We start from the raw sequence: 22,550 nt of genomic DNA, 5'->3' as shown, positions 1-22,550 counted from the left end.
GCTTATGCTGAGGCTCACAGGGGCATGAGCATTCTGGGACTGCCTGGGATGTTTCTAGTTGAATCAAAAAGAACTTCCACCAAGGTCTGCTGCCCTACATGTAAAATCTCCTATGTGAAATTCAGATGAAGTTCTTTCTTTGAAAGAAAAAAAATGGGTGGCAAAAATGGTGTAGGCGTCGGAGTGACCGGTGAATGGAACAGAATTCTAATAGAATATGTTTTGATACAGTCCGTGCAGAGGATGGCTGTCACCTTTACAGAGCCTTGAACTGACTGCATGGGAGTAAAGATGCTACTACCACAAAGTCTTAAGGGATGGGTGGTGGTGAACCTGTTATAGACCAGTCTAAATAACATTAAACATGAATAGAATAAGTTGAGTTCAGACAAGAGTTACAGACACAACTGCGATCAATAATAAGCTTGCGTTGTATGGGCTAAGTTGAGGCCATATTCAGCGTTAGAGATGGAAGGAGACCTGCTTTAAGTCTTGATGTAAAGAACTTTATCTAGAAATCTGAGGATGCAGAGGGATTCCGCTAAGTCAAATGTGTTGTAGATGGTTTGTGAGGATGATACGTTTGTGGTAGTCGATGTGGGTTGTGGCTGCTGAGCGCTGAGGCGTAACTTTGTACGATGAAAACTCTTGTCTTGAGAAAGGGATGTGATCCTAGAGTCTCTCTGAAGATTCATTTTCCCCTCCCAAGGTAAATATGCCAGATTAGAAGTAACCGTGCAATGAGGTTTGGTTGTCTGTGGTAGAATTGAGATTGAAGAGTTGAAATCTTTGTTCCAAGGAATGAGAACCATACATAGGTCACTTTGATGCTTCTTCTAGGCATGCCAGATGAGCAGCGATCTGGACTTCAGGAAGAACTGATTGACATCATCCTGCAAGTGCTGCAACGTAACCCCCAACTGCACTACTACCAAGGGTACCACGACATTGTAGTGACATTCCTACTTGTGGTGGGAAAGACCATGGCAACGGCACTTGTAGAGAAGTTATCCACCCATCACCTCAGGTGGGCATCACTTATAACCCTACATGTGTGGGGAGTGGGTGTCGTGCAAGGTTAACAGGTCTCTTTACTCCTAAATGTGTAGTGAAACAGTCGGGTTGGGGAGAAAGGGCTAAACGATGCAAGGGAACCCACCAGAGAAGTCAGTACTATGAACACAGGAGTAGGGCAAGGCTAGAAGAGACCACAAGTGAAGGTTTGTCTGCAAGGGTTTGTGGGAAGAGTACAAGAAGGAACTTTAACTGATGTTTTTAGTGGCAGATTTGTTTAGGGTGCATTAAATCTAATAATTGGGTCTGACTGCAACTTCTGTGAGGAAAGCCTGTGATATGGATGTGTGAAATAGGTGCAAAGTACACAGCAGTCAGATCAGGAATTTCCACACGTTCTCAGCTTCACATCTGTTTGCTTGCAGGGATTTCATGGATCCAACAATGGACAACACCAAACACATTCTAAATTACTTGATGCCCATCATTGACCAAGTGAACCCAGAGCTGCACGACTTCATGCAACGGTGAGTGGATGTGCACTATTGTCCTAGTATTACTGTTGGGTTTGAGTGGCAGACAGAAGTGGTTTTTATGTGTGAAATGGTGTGCTGCTGTGTCATTGGTGCAGACGAACATGCTGCAGATCCCCACTTAGCTTTGTTAGACTGGTTGGCAGACCGGTGCACAACTCGTAACCTTGTTAGCAGTAGAACTTTTCTTTAACGTTCAACTCCCCACGTGTCCGAATCACTTCTCCCTTAGATGGAGGTCATGTGCCCCATAAACAACAAGTTTGAATTAATAGAAAATGTAGCATTACCCTTACATGGCCACCAGCAGTTTTAAGTCATTCAGATGACCTGCCTCATCCTTGTGAGTCAGTGTCATTGTCCAGATTCATCATGCACTTATGGCTAATAATGGGCCTACTTCTCTTTAATTCCATGATCAGTGACATGTCCTCCTGGCTTCTGTGTTAAGTCTGTGAGTTTAAAGGATGGGTGTGTTTACTTTCCACAACAGCCACTCCTTCGAGTTATGAGCAGATGATTATCAGTGCAGTGAGCTCTTCTTTGAACTATCCGTAGGGTGACTCCCTCTGGGTTCTCAAGCCTCTTCTGCAGTGAGAGCTACTTCTGCTCAAGGAAGTTCTCCAGAGCTAAGAGCCGATTGTATTACTGTAAAAGAGTGACCACAAATGTTAACATTTCACTATGAACAACCTAAGCAGGATTATCGTCAGTGGGCACCCAAGCTTTTCAGACTGGTATCAGCAGAAATGTCAGAAATCAGCAGAATTAGATTAGATTGGATTAGATTAGATTTAAATGTCTTCAACTGATAAATTATGGATGCTCACCGTAAGATTGAGGATGTCTGATAGGTCAGTAATGCCCACCATTATACCAGGAGCACTATTTTGCCAATCTTGGTCACCATAATGGCCACGATGCCCACCATATATCAGTCGTGGCCAATATGGAGGGGACAGGTGTATGCCACAGGATTCTCAAATTATACCTGTGGGGCCCTCCTGTGGATCAAGCCTGGCACTTCATTTGTCACAGAGGAATCGATTATAGACACCCAAGGCCATTCTGTATTGGTGAAGGGTCACCAGGATGGGCGCTCTATTCTGCTAGGATCTCTCTACGCACCAAACACGGACCAAGCCCTCTATCTACATGCACTTACACATACCCTTACATGGTGGGAAGGGATTCTGAGGCTGCTTGGGAGGGGGGGGGTTAATAGTGTAATGGACACTTACCTTGACCTCTCCTTACCTCCGTTGCCGCGTATGCTTTCCACCGCCAATGATTGCATGTTAACTAATTGGCTGCGACAATGGCATCTAGAAGACGCATGGCGCAGTCGCAAGCCACTGTTGAAGGTCTATTCCTTTTACTCTGCTCCTCATCCACTGCCCTCCTACCTAAATGTAGTGGTGGCTACACGCTAGCTCCTCCTGACTATCTAGGATGCACACACTCCGATCATAACCCCCAATTCTGTAGTAGGGGATCTCTGTGTATAGTCATAATCTAGTGAATAGTCCCGCCCATGTGCGTGGACCCCGGAGCAATCAAAAATAATCTCTTAAAGTGTCGAAAAAATGCAGAACTGCACAGACACTTAAGAGAGAATTTAAAGACAGATAATGCAGCCTATAACCAGGCTACACTGTCCAGTACTTCAACTAGAAATTCCACCAAAAATCCACAAACAGCAAAGTCTGTCCAGATTTCCCTTGCCTCAGCAGCAAAAACCCTCTGGAATGATAGAGAGGAAGACCTGGACAGACAAGCTCCATAGGCTGCCATTATGTGGCTCAAAACAGGATACTGTGCCTTTAAGAGAACTTTCCAGAACTTCACAGTATCCCAGAATGCACTGCAGGTCCCTTTTACTTTCAGTTCTTTTTTCCGGCTCCTGCAAGCAGGACCCTGGAGCATTGAGCTCTCCCTTTTCAAGGGTTTTTTTGGTGATTTTTCGCTGCTTTTTCAAAGTTAAGTGCTTTCTAAGTACTTTGGTGCCTTTCTCCTTGGTTTTTGCACTCTGTTTTTTGTCGAATATGCCTGCATTATTCGATAAATGCCCGGAGTGCTCCAGGAAGAAGGCCAAATCAGATCCCCATGAGGTTTGTATCCTCTGCCTTCCATCTTCCCACGTCCCAGAGGAGTGTGTGATCTGTCAAGGCTTCTCTGGCAGGACCCTGAAGGACAGAAAGAAGATCAGGCTTCAGGGCCTCGAAGAAAGAAGAATTAAGGCACAAGGTGGGTCTGGAGGGGCTTCATCTGCCCATGCTGAGGCCTCTGGGGGGCTTCCCAGGGGCAGGAAGACCAGCAAGCGTGCCCATTCTCCGTTTGAGTCGATTGCTCCGACTACGGCGTCAAGAGGATGACTACAGTCTGTTCCCCGTCGTCGGGGGCGAAACGACGTCGACGCTCGGCGTCGAAGGACCTTACAAGGCCACCATCGAAGTCTCCTGTGAATATTTCGTCGTCGTCGAGTGATCGACGTCGAAAGGCCCGGCGTCGGCGCTCGCCGTCAAGGCGACATCGCCGTTGGCGAAGAGGAGACGATCGTCGTCGAGGAGATCCTCGTCGTCGAGGAGTGGATCGCCGTCGAGGCACAGGTCGCCACCGAGACGCAGATCGCCGTCGAGGCGCAGAAGATCGCCGTCGAGGCGCAGAAGATCGCCGTCGAGGCACAGAAGATTGCAGTCGAGGCGCAGAAGATTGCAGTCGAGGCGCAGAAGATTGCAGTCGAGGCGCAGAAGGTCGCCGTCGAGGCGTACGAGGTCGCCGTCGTCAAGGGACCGACGCTCACCGCCTGGTCGCCGTTCTTCGACTACAAAGAATAGTGGAAGGAGACCTGACGCCATGGGAGGTTCTCCAACGTCCCAGGCTGGTAAAGAAGGCGGTTCACCGGGCTCGGTGTATTCCGAGGTGTATACCCCGTCACGGAAGGTGACACCACCGCCTCCATTGCAGAGGGGTCCCCCTCTGAGGAACCCTACTCCTCCTCCATTACCTCCACCTCAACCTGGACCTCGGTTGCCAGAAAAGCCGCCTCCGGTTCCTCCGATGTCGGTCTCGTTGCCTAATCTTCCGACCCCTCCCAAAGGGACACCTAAGCCGAAGGCCCCGGCCAAGCCTAAGTCACCTGCTCCGGTGGAACCGGCGGATCGCCCAAGGCCGAGGAAGTCACGATCACGCTCCGGACGGAGAGGAAGATCGAGGAGTCGACGCAGATCCTCCACCAGATCAAGGCGTCGCCATAGGAGAAGGGGATCTAGGTCCCGCACGGACTCCTCCGGACTCGCTCCTACTCACCGACTTTGTCGGGCTCCCCAGGGTCCAGAATGTCTCCGGTGGACGACATAAGCACATTCCAGGAGGTTCTCCTGAGGGGGGCTGCAAAATTGGGTATCACGGTGACGGCTCCAACACCTACGACGTCCGTGATATTCGAAACGCTTCACAAGAGGCATTTGTCTCGCCCTCTCCTACCACTAGTACCTGGACTGGTAGAACCTGCAGAGGAGCTGTTCCTCACACCAGCGGTAGTGAAGGCCGCTCCCTCCCGGCTTCTGAAGACGTACAGGGCCCCGGATTCGGACCCGGCCTTTCTGAGGATAGATCCGGTCCCTGATTCGGTGATAGTGACGGCGGCCAGGAAGTTACACTCTACCTCCCCGTCCTCCACTGTGCCTCCAGATAAAGAAAGTCGATGGATCGACTCGGCTGGAAGGAAGGCTTGTGGGACTGCGTCCACGGCCATGAAGGCATCCAGTGATCAGGAGCTGCTAGGCCGCTATGACCGGGCTCTGTGGGACTCCCTGCAACAGTTTGTGGAACTTCTGACAAGAGGGAGGACTTCCAAGAGATCCTCAAGGAAGGAATGCTGGTGTCAAACCAGGTCATCAGCGCAGCGGCGGATGTCTCCCTGTTGGCTGCCCATGGTTACTGTCATGGGATCAATCAGCGGCGCCATGCTTGGTTTAGGCTCACGTCACTCAAGCCAGAGGCCCAGCAGCGGGTGGCCAATCTGCCTTTTTCCCGGGAGACCTTGTTCGGAAAACACGCAGATGACGAGATGGCCCGCATGAAGGCGGAGGGGGAAACCCTTACGGCTGTGGGCTTGGAGAAGCCGAAAGAAAAGAAGTCCTACCGCCCATTCCAGAGACGGTTCGGTGCACAGGGAAGAGGACGAGGGCAGTCTTCGGGACAGCAGCAGCAACAACAACAACAGCAGCAGTTCCGGAGACCCTTCCAGAAGCGCCAGAAGGATAGAGGGGGACAGCAGTCCTCTACAGCGAACAAGGGCCCGGCCGGTTCGCGACCCTGAGCTGTTACTTCCCCTTCATACGTTACCCGCTCCGGTGGGGGGGAAGCGTTCAATTTTTTCTGGCAGAGTGGAGAAAAATTACTCAGGACAAGTGGGTGCTGAATATTGTTTGCAATGGTACAGTCTTCGGTTTATCAGCCCGCCTCCAGCGATCCCTCCGGTCAGCTCACAGTATCAACTACGCGAGCTCCAGGCGGAGGCAGATATCCTGTTAAGGAAAAGGGCAATAGAAGACGTACCTCTGTCTCAAAGAGGAAGAGGTCTGTACTCCTGGTTCTTCCTGGTTCGCAAGAAGGACAAGAACGAGCTCAAGCCCATTCTGGACTTTCGGCAGGCAAACAAGTTGATTTGCAGAGAAAAGTTTTGCATGCTGTCGTTGCATCAGATTTATCCTCAGTTGCAACAGGGAGACTGGCTTTGTGCAATAGACCTACAGGATGCGTACTTCCATGTGCCCATTACATGCAAACACAGGAAGTTTCTGCGATTTCAAGTCGGCACCAATCATTATCAGTACACAGTACTGCCATTCGGGCTGAAATCGGCGCCCAGAACATTCTCGAAGTGTATGGCAGTGGTAGCGGCACACCTAAGGAAGAACAAGGTGTTTGTCTACCCGTACCTGGACGATTGGTTGATCAAGGCCTCCTCCTTCTCGGAAGCTCAAGCACACTTCCAGAAGACGTGCGTTCTCTTGAACAAGTTGGGGTTGCACATCAACATGTCCAAGTCTGTCCCGACCCCGGTCCAGTGCATTCAGTACTTGGGAGCCACCATCAATACGCTGTCAGCAAGCGTGTCTCCTTCGGAGGAGCGACAGCAATCGATCCTCCGGAAGGCTCAGGCCCTTATGACCGCTCCATCTACAACAGTGAGGACGGTGTCTTCTCTACTGGTGTCGATAGCCTCTTGTAACTTCCTCACTCCTCATGCACGGCTGCACATGAGACCTCTGCAGAAGTGCTTGGAGGACCAGTGGGACCAGAGGAAAGGATCTTGGGACGACAAGATACGACTGTCTCTGCATGCTCTTCAGTCTCTGAAGTGGTGGTGTTCAGCAGAGAATCTCCTCAGAGGGGTTCCCTTCCACAAGGACATTCCCACGCAGACTATCGTGACGGATGCTTCTCTCCACGGCTGGGGAGCGCATTCGGGAGACTTACAGATTCAAGGAACGTGGTCCCCGATGGAGTCCACTTACCATATCAACTTCCTGGAACTCAGAGCTGTTCACTTGGCACTGAAGGCTTTTCATCCGTCCTTCCAGACCAACTCTCTGCTTGTACAGATGGACAATACGACCACAATGTATTACCTCAACAAGCAGGTGGGCTCGAGATCACGCACCCTGTCACAGGAGGCGCAGACGATCTGGCACTGGCTTCTGGCCAGAGGATTGACGATAACGGCTACCCATCTACCAGGTGTGAAGAATGTTCAGGCAGACGCACTGAGCAGACTGATTCAGGAAAACCACAAATGGGTCATAAACGACGAAGTACTAGGAGAAGTCTTCGAAAGGTGGGGGACTCCAGATGTGGATCTGTTCGCCACCGCCGAAAACAGCAAATGCCGAGACTTCGCCTCCAGGTACTACCAGCAAGGGACGCTGGGGAATGCGCTATGGATCAACTGGTCAAACAGCTTTATGTACGCTTTTCCACCCATTCCCCTGATTCCAGCGGTACTCATCAAGCTGTCCCAGTCCAGGGCACGGATGATCATGATTGCCCCGGAATGGCCCAGGCAGCGGTGGTTCACGGACCTACTTCACCGGTCTCTCCTTCCGCACATACGGCTGCCGTGCAGGCCGGACCTTCTCACGAAGTTCGGGGGCAGATGTTGCACCCCAACCTCTCGTCTTTGAGTTTGGCGGCATGGCTCCTGAATGCAATATGGCCATTTGAATCTGCCCGAAGATTGCATGGACATACTGAAGGAGTCTAAGCGACCTTCCACTCTGACTTCCTATGCTTACAAGTGGAAGAGGTTCTGTATCTGGTGCAAGTCCAAGAACTATGACCCGACGGCGTGCAAGGAAGACATCATCCTTCCTTACCTTCTACATTTGGCGCGGTCTGGCCTTAATGTTCATTCCATTAAGGTTCATCTCACTGCATTGACTGCCTACAGGAAATGCCCTTCACAGACTTCCTTCTTCCAGATCAAAGATTTCTTGGAAGGCTTGAAGAAAGTATTCCCTTCTGTCCGGCTTCCTTCGCCTTCATGGGAATTAAATGTGGTGCTGTCCAGATTGATGAAGGAGCCTTTTGAACCTATTCATAAGGCTTCGTTGCAGCACCTGTCCTGGAAGGCGGCGTTCCTCCTGGCCATTACATCGGCCCGCAGGGTGAGTGAAATTCAGGCGTTGTGTTGCCAAGAACCTTATACTGTATTTCATGCTGCTAAGGTTGTTATGCGTACTCACCCTAAATTTCTTCCCAAGGTTATTTCTGATTTTCATGTCAACCAGACTATAACTTTGCCTACGCTTTTTCAGAAACCTTCATCTCCAGCGGAAAGGTCCTTACATTCCCTGGATGTTAGGAGGGTGTTGAAATTTTATCTGGATAAGACCAAAGATATTCGTAGGTCAGACCAATTGTTCATCAATTATGGATCAGTCAGGACGGGTCTTGCTACCTCTAAGCAGTCCATCTCTAGGTGGATTGTGTCCTGCATTCAACTGTGTTACCAGAAAGCTAATAAGACCTTAGGGGGTAAACCTAAGACTCATTCCACCAGGGGCAAAGCTGCCACGGCGGCTTTGCTCCGTAATGTTCCTATTGCAGAAATCTGCAAGGCCGCCACTTGGAAGTCGGTCCATACCTTTGCTAACCATTACTGTCTGGACATGGATGCCAGGGCAGACGCTCAGGTTGGGCAGGCTTCTCTGCGAAATCTGTTCGCACAGTAGTGGTGTTATTTCTCGTTTCTCCAACGCCCCTTTGGTGTGGGGATGGGCTTGCCATTCTATTCACTAGATTATTTATGACTATACACAGAGATCCCCTACTACAGAAGGAGTCGTCTCTGTCCTGTAACTCCAGTTCTGTAGTAGGGCTATCTCTGTTATAGTCATAAGCGCCCGCCCTCTTCCCCGGTGGAGAGAGATATTCATGTAAGGAATGCTACAGGTCTGGCGTGTTACGCCTTCAAAAAGAACTGAAAGTAAAAGGGACCTGCAGTGCATTCTGGGATACTGTGAAGTTCTGGAAAGTTCTCTTAAAGGCACAGTATCCTGTTTGAGCCACATAATGGCAGCCTATGGGGCTTGTCTGTCCATGTCTTCCTCTCTATCATTCCAGAGGGTTTTTGCTGCTGAGGCAAGGGAAATCTGGACAGACTTTGCTGTCTGTGGATTTTTGGTGGAATTTCTAGTTGAAGTACTGGACAGTGTAGCCTGGTTATAGGCTGCAGTATCTGTCTTTAAATTCTCTCTTAAGTGTCTGTGCAGTTCTGCATTTCTTCGACACTTTAAGAGATTATTTTTGATTGCTCCGGGGTCCACGCACATGGGCGGGACTATTCACTAGATTGTGACTATAACAGAGATACCCCTACTACAGAACTGGAGTTACAGGACAGAAACTACTCCATCCTACTGATGCAGTGGGGAGCTATAATTCCTCCCATACCCACATGGTGGTTACAACCAGCACTCTTAGAGGACCCACATTTTCGAGCCTCATTAAGCTCCATGCTGGACTGCCACTTTCAGCACAACACAGGCACGGCCTCACATGGCCTGATCGAGTGGGACGCCTTCAAGGTGACATTAAAAGGCCACTGCCTAGGGGCACATTGGACTCACCAGAGACACCACAAATCTAGAATGCAAACTGCCGGAGAATCAAGCAGCTGGGAGGCTGGATGACTCGGACACATTGGCCAACGCAAGGCGCGAACGCATGATACTAGTAGAACGACTGCGTTGTCTCATTTATGCAGCACACTCTGCATGCACACATGACAAGGTGAAAAAATCTGGGTGTCTACTGGCTTGGCTGATCTGACAGGATCCTCCCCACAAACCTATAACAGTGCTGCTCTCCGAGGCTGGACCCCTCCTCTAGACAAACTGCATTTACTACAAACTTACCCGTCACTACACAGCTATATATCACTCACTCACAGACCCCTGACAAGTACAGGATGTTTTTATCTGACTTACCAGTACCTACTATTCATTTGGATACTTTGCTGGAACTAGACCAACCACTAACTATATCCAAAGTTTGAAATGCCATCAGAGCATTGGCCAATGGCAAGCACCGGGCCTAGACGGTTTGCCCTCCAAATTCTACAAAGCCTCCACCCCACACTTGCTTAAGATATATGATGAAGCTTTATCTTTGGGGACGCTTTCAAAGTCTCAGAGGACAGCGATCGTTATATTTTTGCCAAACCCCATAAAAACATTAAGTTCACTCACCAGAATAGACCGGTAGGTCTTGAAAATAGCTCGACCTGATAAAATCTGACTCACCATAGCGAGTGAGTGAGTAGATTTTTCGAGACCTGAAGTCGTTCTTATGGCAAAGCTCCAGAGTCTCCATCTCCCAAGCCTTTACCGGGACTACAGTCCTCAGAAGAAAGGCTTTCTGGCCCTCAGGAAAAACCTATCAGACAAAGGGTTTTGGCACCTCTTCATTGGTCCATCCAAATTGAAGATTACCTGCAAAGGCCAAACACATGGCTTCTCTGAACAATCTGATCTGCAGACTTTCCTAGTTAACATATTTGAATCTTGCATGGATTATAGCAACTACAATCCTAGATATGCTTATCACTGCTCCATTGTACAGTTATGTGATAGGCTGATAGCAGCTAATAGTACATCGTTCAACCTCGTACTCTCTCTGAGCATCTTCAGTTTTGTATAATGTAACCTTTTGTTCTCCACCTACCTGGGTTATGACCATATGACATATGATGTAATCATCTTCATCAAAACTGATATGTCATTTCTGAAGGTGTAACAGGGCTCCGTGTACCAGTGCCCACTAACAATTATTTCACTATATGTTGGTTATTTCATCAGTCTATGAACACTTTCAGCCCACCATATTACCTGGTCAAAATACTGAGTTGTTCCAACCACTTTGTCTCACCTCCTTGAATTCTGACTCTACTGTTCTGTTGCCAAAGTATTGCTCGCTCTTTTGCAGGTTTAAGGTGACAAAGCGGGGATTACCACTTATTGTCGCATATCTTTGAATAATGAAATGTTAAACTTCATACTTTTAGTTACCCTGCCTGCTGGGTTCACTTAGCTACTCAACTCGTAACCTAAGAGTTTTAGTTTATCTGCTGTCTGTGGTTCTATTGATGCTTTTTGTGTTATAAAGGGTATGTCGTATTTCTGATGTTCAGTATTCTATTTTGTCATTGAAACAGTAATTTCTTACAACCCAGATATCTTACCATACCTATATATGTAGGCTGTTTGCTACTCCTATTTATTTTACTTCAGGTGTAGAGGGTTTTCTAACCCCCCCCCCCTCCCTCCCTGCATGAAATCCCCACTGCTCGATTCACTGCACTTTGTCTCATCGAGGCTCATCTCCCTGCTTCAAGGGAGAACATTCATTTTTGGTTATTTAATGTTTGTCTCCTCCCTCTTCAATCTAACTAGGTATTTTCTATGTTTCCTCTGTAATATGTGGCACCCCTTCAACCTGCTGGGAAATTCTCTCCTGCACCTTACACCAAACAGTTGTTTCTCATTGCTATGCCCGTCCAACACATGGCTTCATTGAAAGTCATCTCAACATCAAAGGCCTTAACCACCCGGTGAAGCACAAAAAGGTTACTGACTCCTGCCACTCACTTAAAGGAGACTTTGTGTTTCTCCAAGAAATCAGCATTGGTTATAAAGAGGCATTATCCATGCGCAGTGGATGGGTGAATGATCTATCCTGCTCGGTGGCAATCGCTAAGAACAATGGTGTGCTCACCTTAATCTCAAATTCTGGGCAAAACCTTATTGCCTCTGGGGAGAATGATAATGGAAGGTGGCTGATTACTCTGCATCAATGCAGTGATGCTGAACTTTATGGTGTAAATATCTATGCTCTTAACTGTGATGACCCACAATTGTGTCCCACTCTGTCGGCTAAACCAGCACTAGTACCACCTAATGCATGAATTCTTCTTGGAGGTGATGTCCGTTTACTGATTGATGTTATCTTAGGCAGAAACTCCGTCTTCAAATATATATATATAGAGTCCCTAAAGCATACAAAGCAACGCGATCCCTACGTACATCTCATGGCCTCATAGTATGACGACAACCACCGGTAACAACGTCACTGTTTTTCTCACCCCCACACAACAGTTTTTCGAGAATTGACTACACACTAGTAGCCACTTCTCTCCTACAGGACACCTTATCCTCCATGATTGAACCATCACAATTTCTGACCATGCTTCCATTTTTATTTTTATTAAGGCTTCAACCCCTGCAAAGCTCCCCACCCACCTCAACTGAATTTCATATATGGCATATGATCGCAGAGGTTCTAGAGAACTAATCAGATGTGCAAGATCTACATAATAACTAGCATTGTTCATACCATATATAGAGCACATCAGTCTCTTCACCGTCAAGCTAAGGGACACTTTAAAATGTTTCTTTAGAGGCCAAGTGATCAATAAGTTACATGATAAGAAAAATATAAAAATAAAATCATCCTTGAACGGGTTAATGGCTGGCATTAAAGTCAATGAAATGTTATACAGGCACTCTAAAGAGTCCTCAGCCTTAGCAGCACTTAAAGACCTCAAATATGACTACAAAAAGAAAATTAGTAGTCGTGCCCACTTATGGGTTCACAGCCAGAAAGGTCAAAATAATATTATACCTGAATAAAGCTGGTAAATCACTAGCAGCCTGCTTAACATTTAAAATAAATTGCTCTTTTTTTTTTTTTTTTTAGTTTTATATAGCGCAAACTAGACCCGAGTCATAGGGTATCAGAGCGCTTTACATGAGCACCAGTTTCGTTACATATGGACACATGCATTTTGTTTTTATATGCACAGGGAGATTAAGTGATTTGCCCAGAATCAGGATGTTGAGCGTCATTGCCGAGACTCGAACCTGGTTCCCCAGCTCCGAGGTCGACCGCTCTAGCTGTAAGGCTACATCCTCTCCACTCAACCTTAATTTTGAGAATTAAAGACCAGCAGGGAGGAGTAAAAACAAATAGATTGATCTGCTCAAGATGTTTTAGACATTCTACTCTAAGCTATGAACTCCCTCGATAACCACTCCCAAAGAGGTATGCCTAAAATGCCTTCAGACTCTTCCAATGAAAACCATCACTGCCTCATATAATCTAACTCTAAACAAGCTGATAGAGAGAAGTGAGATTCAGGGTGCAATTAATCTCATTCAATCTGGCAATGACATGGGTGCGGGTGGTCTACCCATCAATTTCTATAAAACATTTGCCTCTATGATAATAAACCCGTTGGAATCTGTTCTGAACTACTTTGCCTCATCCAAGGAAGTCTTGGTACTACAGCTGAGGCCAAAATGTGGTCATACCAAAGGAGGGGAATGGTCATTCCGAACCACAGAATTTTAGACCAATCTGCTTAATTAGTATGGAGACCAAAATCTGTGCTAAAATTCGAGCTACATGCTTAGCATCCTTGATCACCAAGTTAGTCCATGTTACTCAGACGGATCTTATCAAGAGCAGGCCATCTCTTCTGCATTCTCTTGCAGCTGCCACTATAAAGATGGATGGAGAGAAAGCAAGGTTTCTTGGCTGTACCTGGAGGTTGCCTTATTTAGGTATAAACTAGGCAAACTCTACATTAAAGTGGTCATGTTCCTGTATTTTAACCTTTCTGCGAGAAGTCAAATCATTGGAGCTATGTCGGCTTCTTTTGCCTTCCAACAAAGCACCTATCAAGGCTGAACCGCTCTCCCCTCTGTAATGTCTTCTAGCCATAGATCCATTAACTGTTAATGCTAGACAAATCTATTGACATTGCAAACCTAAAATACGGGCATATGGACTTCAAAATGGCTGCCTATGCTAATGATATTTTAACCTTCACAGAATCCCCTGCTATCACTATGCCTATTATTGTAACCATTATTAATACATTCTCTGGCTTCTCTTGCTACTCCTGGAACAAGGATAACACTGAAGTCTTACCTCTAAATCTCCACTGTTACCCTTCCTTTGTTGGGAACCCACATTTCCAGGGCCAATCTAAATTAATCCAACACTTAGGGCCTGATTTAGATCTTGGCAGAAGGGTTCATCCGGCACAACGGTTCTGCATATCCCATTCGCCAAAATATAAATCCCTTGGGATATAATGGAATTTGTATTTCGGCGGACGGGATATCAGTCACAGTTGTGATGGAGTAACCTATTCGCCAAGATCAATATCGGGCTCTTTGGTATTTGGTTTTGTAACAACCTGGCAAAATCCATATCACAGAACGAACATGTAATAATTGATAGAATTAAGGATTCATTGACTCAGTGGTCACCTAAACATATCTTGGTGGGGCAGATTAGAAACGCTGAAGAGGTCGGTGACCCCAATTAGTCCATTTCTGGTAAGCATGCTCCCTGTCCACCTCTCCCACTCTTTTATCTTAAACATAAAAATTGACCTCTGATTTTCTCTGGTGCATGAAGAAACCCAGAATAAGTCTTTAAAAGCTCAGGTTTACTTTCAAAGAAGGTGACTGCAATCCACCTAACTGGTTCAATTGGAACTTGGGACCTTCAATGGAATGTTAAAAACATGGTTATTCAAACAGGTTTATGGTATTACGTTCTAATTAGGCCTTAATCGCTCCAGCTATTATTAAGAGCCAAGAAGCCTACTAATATTAATAACATAACATAATTGCCAGATGGTGTTCCTGACGGCGCAGGGCGCGATGGATTAAAGCGGATCCCAACCGGATGCCTGCTTGGATTAGTATCGAACGATATCAGCCACCCATTTCCACTAATTGTGAATTTGACTATGCTTCATCACACCTTTCCCCCACTCCAACATTATATTTAAAGACACAATTAAAGCTCTACTAATGGTGGATAAGGCTCTTTCCTTAACATCAACAAATCCTACTCCATTTCTCTATTAAATAAAAAGAAGCTTACTCGGAGGAGCTACGTCAGCAAGCAAGGTGGCTGCTTAGGCTCCCGGCTCCGTCGACCCTCGTAACCCGCCGCGATATCCTGCATGTTATCCTGACTTAACGCCTAGTCTCTGTGTGCATGAACTCTCCCGCACTCCGATGGTGAAATCCGGAAACTTTTATCCGCTTGTTTGACGGAGTTACATCAAGTGTAAGTTTGCGGCCTGCTCCAGCGGTGAAGCCGGGGCCTGGAGTACTTTCACAGCCGGGCTGTAGTGCAACAACATCGGCCAGGAGACTCAGGCTGGGCCCGGTCGACCAGAGTGGAGGCTTTGTTTCAGCCCGGATTTGGTGGCGGTCGTCTTCATTGCTCAGTATCGACGGAGGAGTGAGTCTGCGTGCTACTGGCTGCGGGTGGGGGCCCCCGTCCCGCGGCCCCGGTTTGCTCCCGCCAGGGTTCGGTGGTTCGGGGTCACTGGCCTGCGGCCTTAACTGGGTTGACCGTGGTTGCGAACAAAGACTGGTCACCCTTCGCATTTGCACGTTCGAGATCCTGTCTATCACCCCCGTGGGTGCCGGAATCACCCGGGGAGGTGATAGTGATTGATATCGAGCACGAGATTATGGATCGAACGGTGCATGAGCCATCGCTGCGGTTAATACTGGCAGAACTTTGGGCATTCCGCTCACATGTGGATACTTTGCTGAGCAGGTTGGACTCGCGCCTATCTGAAATTCTCCTGGTGGAACCGGGCCTGGCCTTATTGTTGAAACGGGATTCTGCAGCCATTCAAAACGCGGCCATTTTGACTCTGTGCGAGGACCCCGTGAAGAAACGAGTTATGGAATCATCGGATGGTGCCCGGGTGGACGCTGTTCCGGAGGATGGCATGGTATTGCTGAACTTTTCACAACTGCCGGCTTTGGAGATATCGTCGGGCGTTCCCCTCCCGGAGACTTTTGTCTGTGACTTTCCATCTCTTTTTTGGTCATCTTCTCCTTTCCTGGCGACGCTACGACTCCTGTTCAAGACACATTGGGACTGTTCATCTCGGAGGGAGAGTTCGTCTGCATCTACGGTTCCTGTGGACTCACTGCCTGCTGGTAGCCAAGGGCTGATTTCTATTGACTCTTCTGTTCTTTATTGCTTTGTGTGCCTCTGGGTCTCGCTGGAAGGGGTTCGTTTTTTTTTGTTCGGGAGGGCCAAGGTTAAGATCGGCTGGATCGGGATGGGTTGGCATGGCTTTTACAAGTGTTGGACCTGCAACTGTTTGCTCTAAGAGGCTGGGCGGTGTCTCACGGTACCCTCTAATTTCTCTACATTGCTGTCATAAGGTTATCTTATACGGATAGGGGGTGGCTGTTTCAGGCAGGGGGTCTAAAGGGGCTGGGAGCCCACATGGATATGCCCTCCTCCGCTCTTCGTTCTCCTACCTTTGGGGTTTTAGTTGTTAGGGGCGACAGGCACGCTGCTAGTGGGGTTAGGCTGTAGCCATTTGCAGGGGTGCAGGGTAGGGGGGGTTTATTTTGCCCTTTTTATTTTCTATGGCCTTTCTTCTTTCTTTTTCTTCTTGTAGGGTCAGTATAACTACGAATCATTCGGATTCTTATCGTATGCTTGTACTTTGTGCTTTCGCTTTTATGATATCTTGATTTGTGGGCGGGCAGGCTTTGAGTATTGGCGCAACATGGGAATGTATATTGTGTGTTCTTTTGTACCGACCTATATGCTCTGGCGCCAAATCTCCACTATAGTGGTCATTACATGTATATCCTGTTTTTACCCTGCCCCCGCTTCTCATGTTCGATTGTTTGATCCTCTCTTATATAATATAAAAATGAAACCTCTGTCTTATCCTGAACTCCGACTATGCATTCCAAATACACGCTTTACTCTTAATCTCTGCTGGACCTTTGGGTTGTCGGCTAATGAGCTGTGTCGTATTGTGCTATCAACAAATTTTAATTTGTCTAGCGGCCGCCCCCGCGGTTGTAGGCCCATGCTTGTATTTCTACTGAATGCTAAAATAAAGGTTTTTAAAAAAAAAATAATAAAAAAAAAATAAATAAAAAGAAGCTTCAAACAACAATTTCCTCCACAATTGGACCAAAATCAGCTAGCAAAGACATCTCCCTAGTGGCAAATCTCTTTGCAGAAGCCAAACCCATAAGCTTTGCTGCTCTCTAAGAGAAACATGCCCTTTCCAACTTGGATTTCTATGTTTTCCTAAACGCCAAAGTGCAGATTTCCAAATCAGGACCTGTTTAAAGGCATCCTTTCTCTCCGCTCTCTAACGTATGCATGCAGGAGACCATGTGGCATCCAAGATCTAAAATCACGTGCCCCCCAGCCAATTCAACCCCGACTTGCAGAGTAAATGGTCCACCTGCTTCTCTGGCATTGGTAAATCACCTCCTTCATATGGAACCTGGCTGAAAAGTAGCTCCCATTTACTTAAAAGCAAATGTATTCCATCGTTAACACAACCAAACTTTTTGCATCACCTCTAGTAGGCTCTTTAAACTAAAACGAATGGACTCCGACAATTGCTGGTCATGCAAATCAGAGCGTGGAGATCTAGAACCAATTCTTTTTTTACTTAATTTGCTAACTTCGTAGTGGGAAGATATTACCTCCCAATTGTGCAAATATTTTATCACGCCCATCTCATGTTTTCCAACTATTATTCTGGGTCCATATGCATCTGTCTCCAATTGTGCTCCCATACTTGGATTTGCTCTACTTATTACCACTGCCCTTAAGGTCATCTTCTTAGATTGGAAGTCCCATAACAACGTCTCGTCTGCCCCACCTACTTTAGAAGCACACACACGGTTCAGTTAAAATCCGCTGGTAATCTCATTACCTCACAATACATATGGAGAGAATTGGACACCTTCATACACAACACCCAGTAGACCCTATTGTCCTTTCAAAGCCCAGCATCTCTGGCTTGGATACATGTTTCTGGTTGGGCTTGAGATCCTCCTTCCTTGTTCACATAGCTCTCTCCTTTTCTTTCCTTCCTCTCTTTTCTTTCTTCTCCTACTCTTTTGTTAATCATCTTACATGGTTGGTGTATTAAGACTTTAGGATGTATGCATTCTCTTGGACTCTACCCGTCATTTTAGTCATCTTTCCTTTGAATGCATAGCGAGCCTAACAGCTATAGGGTGTTGTGCTATTTCTAATTATACTTATGTTACATTTATTTAATTGTCTTCCACCATTCTTAGCAGTTTCATTGTTTGTCTGGTTATTACTTTGTGATAGCCTGCTCTTCAAATCAAATCAAAAGGTTTATTGCATAATTAATTAAAATTATTACAATTTTCACATAATAAAATAATAATACGAAATTTAATACATTTTACTAAAATTCTTACTCCTCCACAGTTATGAAATATTATAAAAATGGTGTTTAAAAGACTTTTTTCCTGCGATACTCCTCCTATCTAGGATTCTCAGCGTGATTTTGCAAATTCTTAAGATCTTTTACAAACCCTCGCATTAAGGTGTCCATAATGTCCCGCTTCTTGGCCTGTTCAATTTGACTTAGGCGTTTTTTCACCTCAGCCAAAAATTTGGTTCCCCGGCATGCCATAATAATAGAATTCCCTCCCAACCAACATGTTACAGCTTGTCTGCAGGTACGGATCTTTAGTTCGTTAAAGGTGAATTTTAAAAGTCGTTGTCTCTGTTCCATAAGTGCTGGGCAGACACACAGAAAATGGGCTAAAGATTCTGTTTTGTAGCCACATAGTCGGCATTACTCCGTCTGGTGGACACCTTTCCAGGATGGTTGCAAGTCCTTCGAGATATGCATACCCATCCTATAGTCAATAAAAGCTGTTTTTAAATACTCGTTGAAGTGGGAAGTTAAATAAACTTGTGGTTTTCCTGCTATAGAAGAGTTGATAATGGTCCAGCCATGCCGCTGTTTTATGAATGTACTTTTATCTTCTTGAAAAGATTTAGTAAGTCAGCTTCCTTGCCACACCAGGTGACCAGACCGTAGGGCAGGGTGGGTAAAATTTGGGCCGACATGACTTTCAACAGGTGCTTATAATTTGGACAGTCAATTTTTGTTTTTAGTAAACAGTAAGCAAAAGTTAGAGTTTGGGCTTTTTGCTCGAATTGCGGTTTTATGCTCCATTTGTTTTGCTCCCTGGGATATTGTAATTCCAAGATACTTATAAGACCCTTGTTCGTCCACCTTTGCCCCATTCGCCATCCATGTGTACTTAAGTTTTTGGGGGTCTACCAGGCGGACCACTTTTGTTTTTTCTTTATTTAAGTCCAGGCCTTCCTGTTTCAAGTATGCTGCTAATTTATTTAATGCTCTTTGTAATCCAATTGGCGTTTTACTCAGCAATACTATGTCGTCTGCATATTGCAAACAAGGAATTCAATGATTAGACCGTGATGGTGGGTGAACTTCTTCCGACTCCAATACAATTGAAAGGTGGGAAAGGAAAAGATTGAAGAGAGTAGGAACTAAAACGCAGCCTTGTTTTAGTCCTTGGTGCATTGGTATACTCCTCGTTGTACAACCTCCATTTCCCAGTTTCACTCTTGCCAAGGTATTTTGGTATAGAGCTTTTGTTGCCTCTAAAAGTTTGGTCTTCATACCCCAGGTCTTTAATTTTCCGCTCTCTGTTAACCCAGTCGAATGTAGATTTGATGTCGACAAAACAGGCGTACAGCCGTGCTCCCTTTGCTACCGATCTGTCTATTAGTAATGACACGCATGTCAAATTGGTGATTGTTCCCATTTTCATAGCCTCTTAGGAACCGGGGAATTCTGTTTGTTTCTTCAATCCAATCTTGCAGGTTTGAAAGAATGCAAGAGGCATAGAGCTTTGCCTCCACATCTATCAAAGATGTAAGCCTGTAATTTGTTGGTTTACGATGGTCACCATGCTTATATATTGGGTGAATAATGTTGCCCTTCCACGACGCAGGGACCTGGTCTTCTTTGTAGGTGTGATTGAAGAGTGGCGTTAGAGTCTCTGCCCAAAAGGCCGGGTCATGTCTGAAGATATCATTTGGCAGCCCATTTAGGCCTGCTGCACCTTCTGCCTTTAGTCTTAATATTAATTTGCCCAGTTCCCCTTTGGTGGTTAATTCCGGAGTTATGGTCGCCTCTTTTAAAACCTCCTCCGACTCCAAGCCTTTGGTATCAGTGTTATTTGTATCAATTGGTTCTTCCTCGTTTGTGTTTATTGCCTGTAATCCATTTGTAAGGCCTGCAGCTGTTGTGCAATATAAGGTTTGTACGTGCAGGACCTAAGAATCCGCTCCCACACCTGCTTCCTGATGAAGTTTTGCTCCTTTATTTAGATCATTAATAATGCCCCAAAAGTCCCGACTGTTATCCTGCACTTAGAAGTTTATTCCACAACTTTTCATTAAAGGAAGACTTTGCAACACCCAGTGACTTTCTGTAGGAGCTTCTGGCTTCAATCTGGTTCCACTTGTTTGTCTGTAACCCCAGTTCTTTTTTGGAGGGCTAGTGCTCGAACCTCTTTAGCTACCCTTCTTTTTTTGTTCTTAATTCCGTATTAAACTAGGGCTCCGTCTTGAGGATAAACTTACTCTGTTTCCCTGGTGTTATGGGGAACTTGTGAAGCAAGTCCGAGATCAATTCCTCCCAGTTTCTTACGAGGTCTTCATCTTTTTGTGACCCCTGGTCAGATATTCGAGCTTTTGCGGCGGACTGAATTTTTTCCAACCCTTCTCCTCGCCATTTTAATTTCTTTAAATTGAATTTTGAAGCATAATGTAAAAGGCAGGGCGTATTCGGTGCCAGGGTGAGCACGGAATTCAAACTGGTTATTTGGGGGAAATGATCACTTTCTGACCGTTGAGCGATTTGAAATACCTCAATGCCTGGGATTAGCTCATCGCTTACTATGGTATAATCAATTGTGGAGTGGACCCTTCCACTCAGATATGTAGTACCTGCCGGCCTGTCCCCCCTTGTGTTGCCATTTAAAATCGCCAGACCTAGTTCTCTTATGTTGGTTGAAAGCCTGAGTCCACGGCTGGACGATGGCGCGTTCCTTTTGCCCTCTTTTTGCCAATTAGATCACAGTTGAAATCCTCAGAGATGAACAGTGGACGTCCTGAGTACGTTCTTTGCATCAATTTTATCAGAGATGTTAAGCTTGCATGTTTTTCTTGATGTAACTTCCTGTCTGGGTGAATGTAAACGTTGATAATTAAGATTTGCCACTGTTCGAGCCCAGCTGTCAAAGTTTCATAAATTCTAATCACTTGAGCCCAATTTAATCCCACATCCAGTTCTTCTGATTCCCAGTTGTATTTTAGGGCTATATAGGTTGATAAGCCCCCCCGTGGGTGCCCGAATTTTAAGAGTCTTTCTGCCAAGATATGGTGGTCCTTAAATCCTGATATTGCTGTGGGTGGTAATTTCCATGACTCCTGAATCATGATTACATCTTGTTGATAGAAAAAGGCTTGTGTGTCGTGGTCTATCTCCATTTCTTGGAAGCCGTGTACGTTCCAGGAACAAAATGAGTCTTATTGGTTTGTTTACACTCTGTATTTCCTTCCTTGTGCAGGATTCCCTAGAGGATTTTTGCTCTGGGTTAGGTAACCTTATTGCTCAGTACGGTGGGGATCCAAGACCAATCCATTCTTTCCCAGCTATGCTGACTAGTTCTTTGCTCATTTTCTTTCGGGGGTGCCCCATCCCTTGTACTTGATGCAACCAGTGAAATGGCACGAGCACCTAGTAAACAGGAAAAAGAAGGTCCTCTTTTTCCGTTCCCCTTTGTTTCGTTGCGGGAGTTGTTTTGTAAGGGATAAGGATATCTTAGATGTTTGTCGGGCAATTGATATACCCCATGTTTCGAAATGGGGTTTTGTGGAGAATATCTTATCTTCGATGGCCTTTGAGGCCCAAGTTGTTACTGTGTCTTCGTTGTCTGCATTATGTCAATTTTTTTGTAATTCGACGGCCAGGAGGTCCTGTGTTGTTATCTCTCTTAGTGTTGGAGTTGCGTAAAACAGTTTTAACAGGTTGCCACGATTGAGGGTGTCCTGTGGCCCCTTTGTGGATATTCTGGGATAAACATTAATTTGTGATCTGGTGATTCAGGATGGTAGAGGAGTTCTTTGGACGATTGTGAAAAGCCTGCTTTTAACGATACAGACTTGATGGATTCATTAACAAGGCTTCTTTTGTGGGAGGCTTCTCGTTCCTGGTCCGTTTTCACTACCTTCGTTGAGTTTATTGTATTTTGGTTTTGTAAGGAATTATGTTGCTCGTTTGGAAAAGGTATAGGTTCCCTTTGAAATAGCGCGCAGCTACGTTCGTTTTCTGAAACTGTAACGCACATGCGGGATTGTACCAATTTAGACTTTGGTTCTGATAATCCTCCTTGTTTTTCGTTTAAGATTATACCCAATTTTGCAGGTGTTTTCTGCATGCTGGTAAACACTGGGCCTTGGTTGATGTCTGTTTTGGGCAAACTTTGTGTGCCGATATTTTCTCCCACAGCTCGTTTTAACTTTGTTTGATCAGAG

At 46.0% G+C, this 22,550-nt stretch overlaps 1 protein-coding gene across 2 annotated transcripts in view; it reads left to right on the top strand.

Annotated features, from left to right (window-relative positions):
- The window catches only part of TBC1D20 (TBC1 domain family member 20), an 81,150-nt gene that overhangs the window by 36,648 nt on the left and 21,952 nt on the right, over positions 1–22,550 (top strand). For both annotated transcript variants that reach the window (XM_086932721.1, XM_086932720.1), the window contains 2 exons: positions 841–1,027; positions 1,440–1,541. In XM_086932721.1, coding sequence (XP_086788847.1) covers positions 841–1,027; positions 1,440–1,541 — 289 coding nt within the window. The remainder of the gene's footprint in view (positions 1–840; positions 1,028–1,439; positions 1,542–22,550) is intronic.

Source organism: Lissotriton vulgaris, chromosome 7, assembly GCF_964263255.1.
Source record: "Lissotriton vulgaris chromosome 7, aLisVul1.2, whole genome shotgun sequence".
Taxonomy (NCBI): Eukaryota; Metazoa; Chordata; class Amphibia; order Caudata; family Salamandridae; genus Lissotriton; species Lissotriton vulgaris.
The sequence above is the reverse complement of the archived record's forward strand: the minus strand, read 5'-3'. Positions and strand labels throughout refer to the sequence as shown.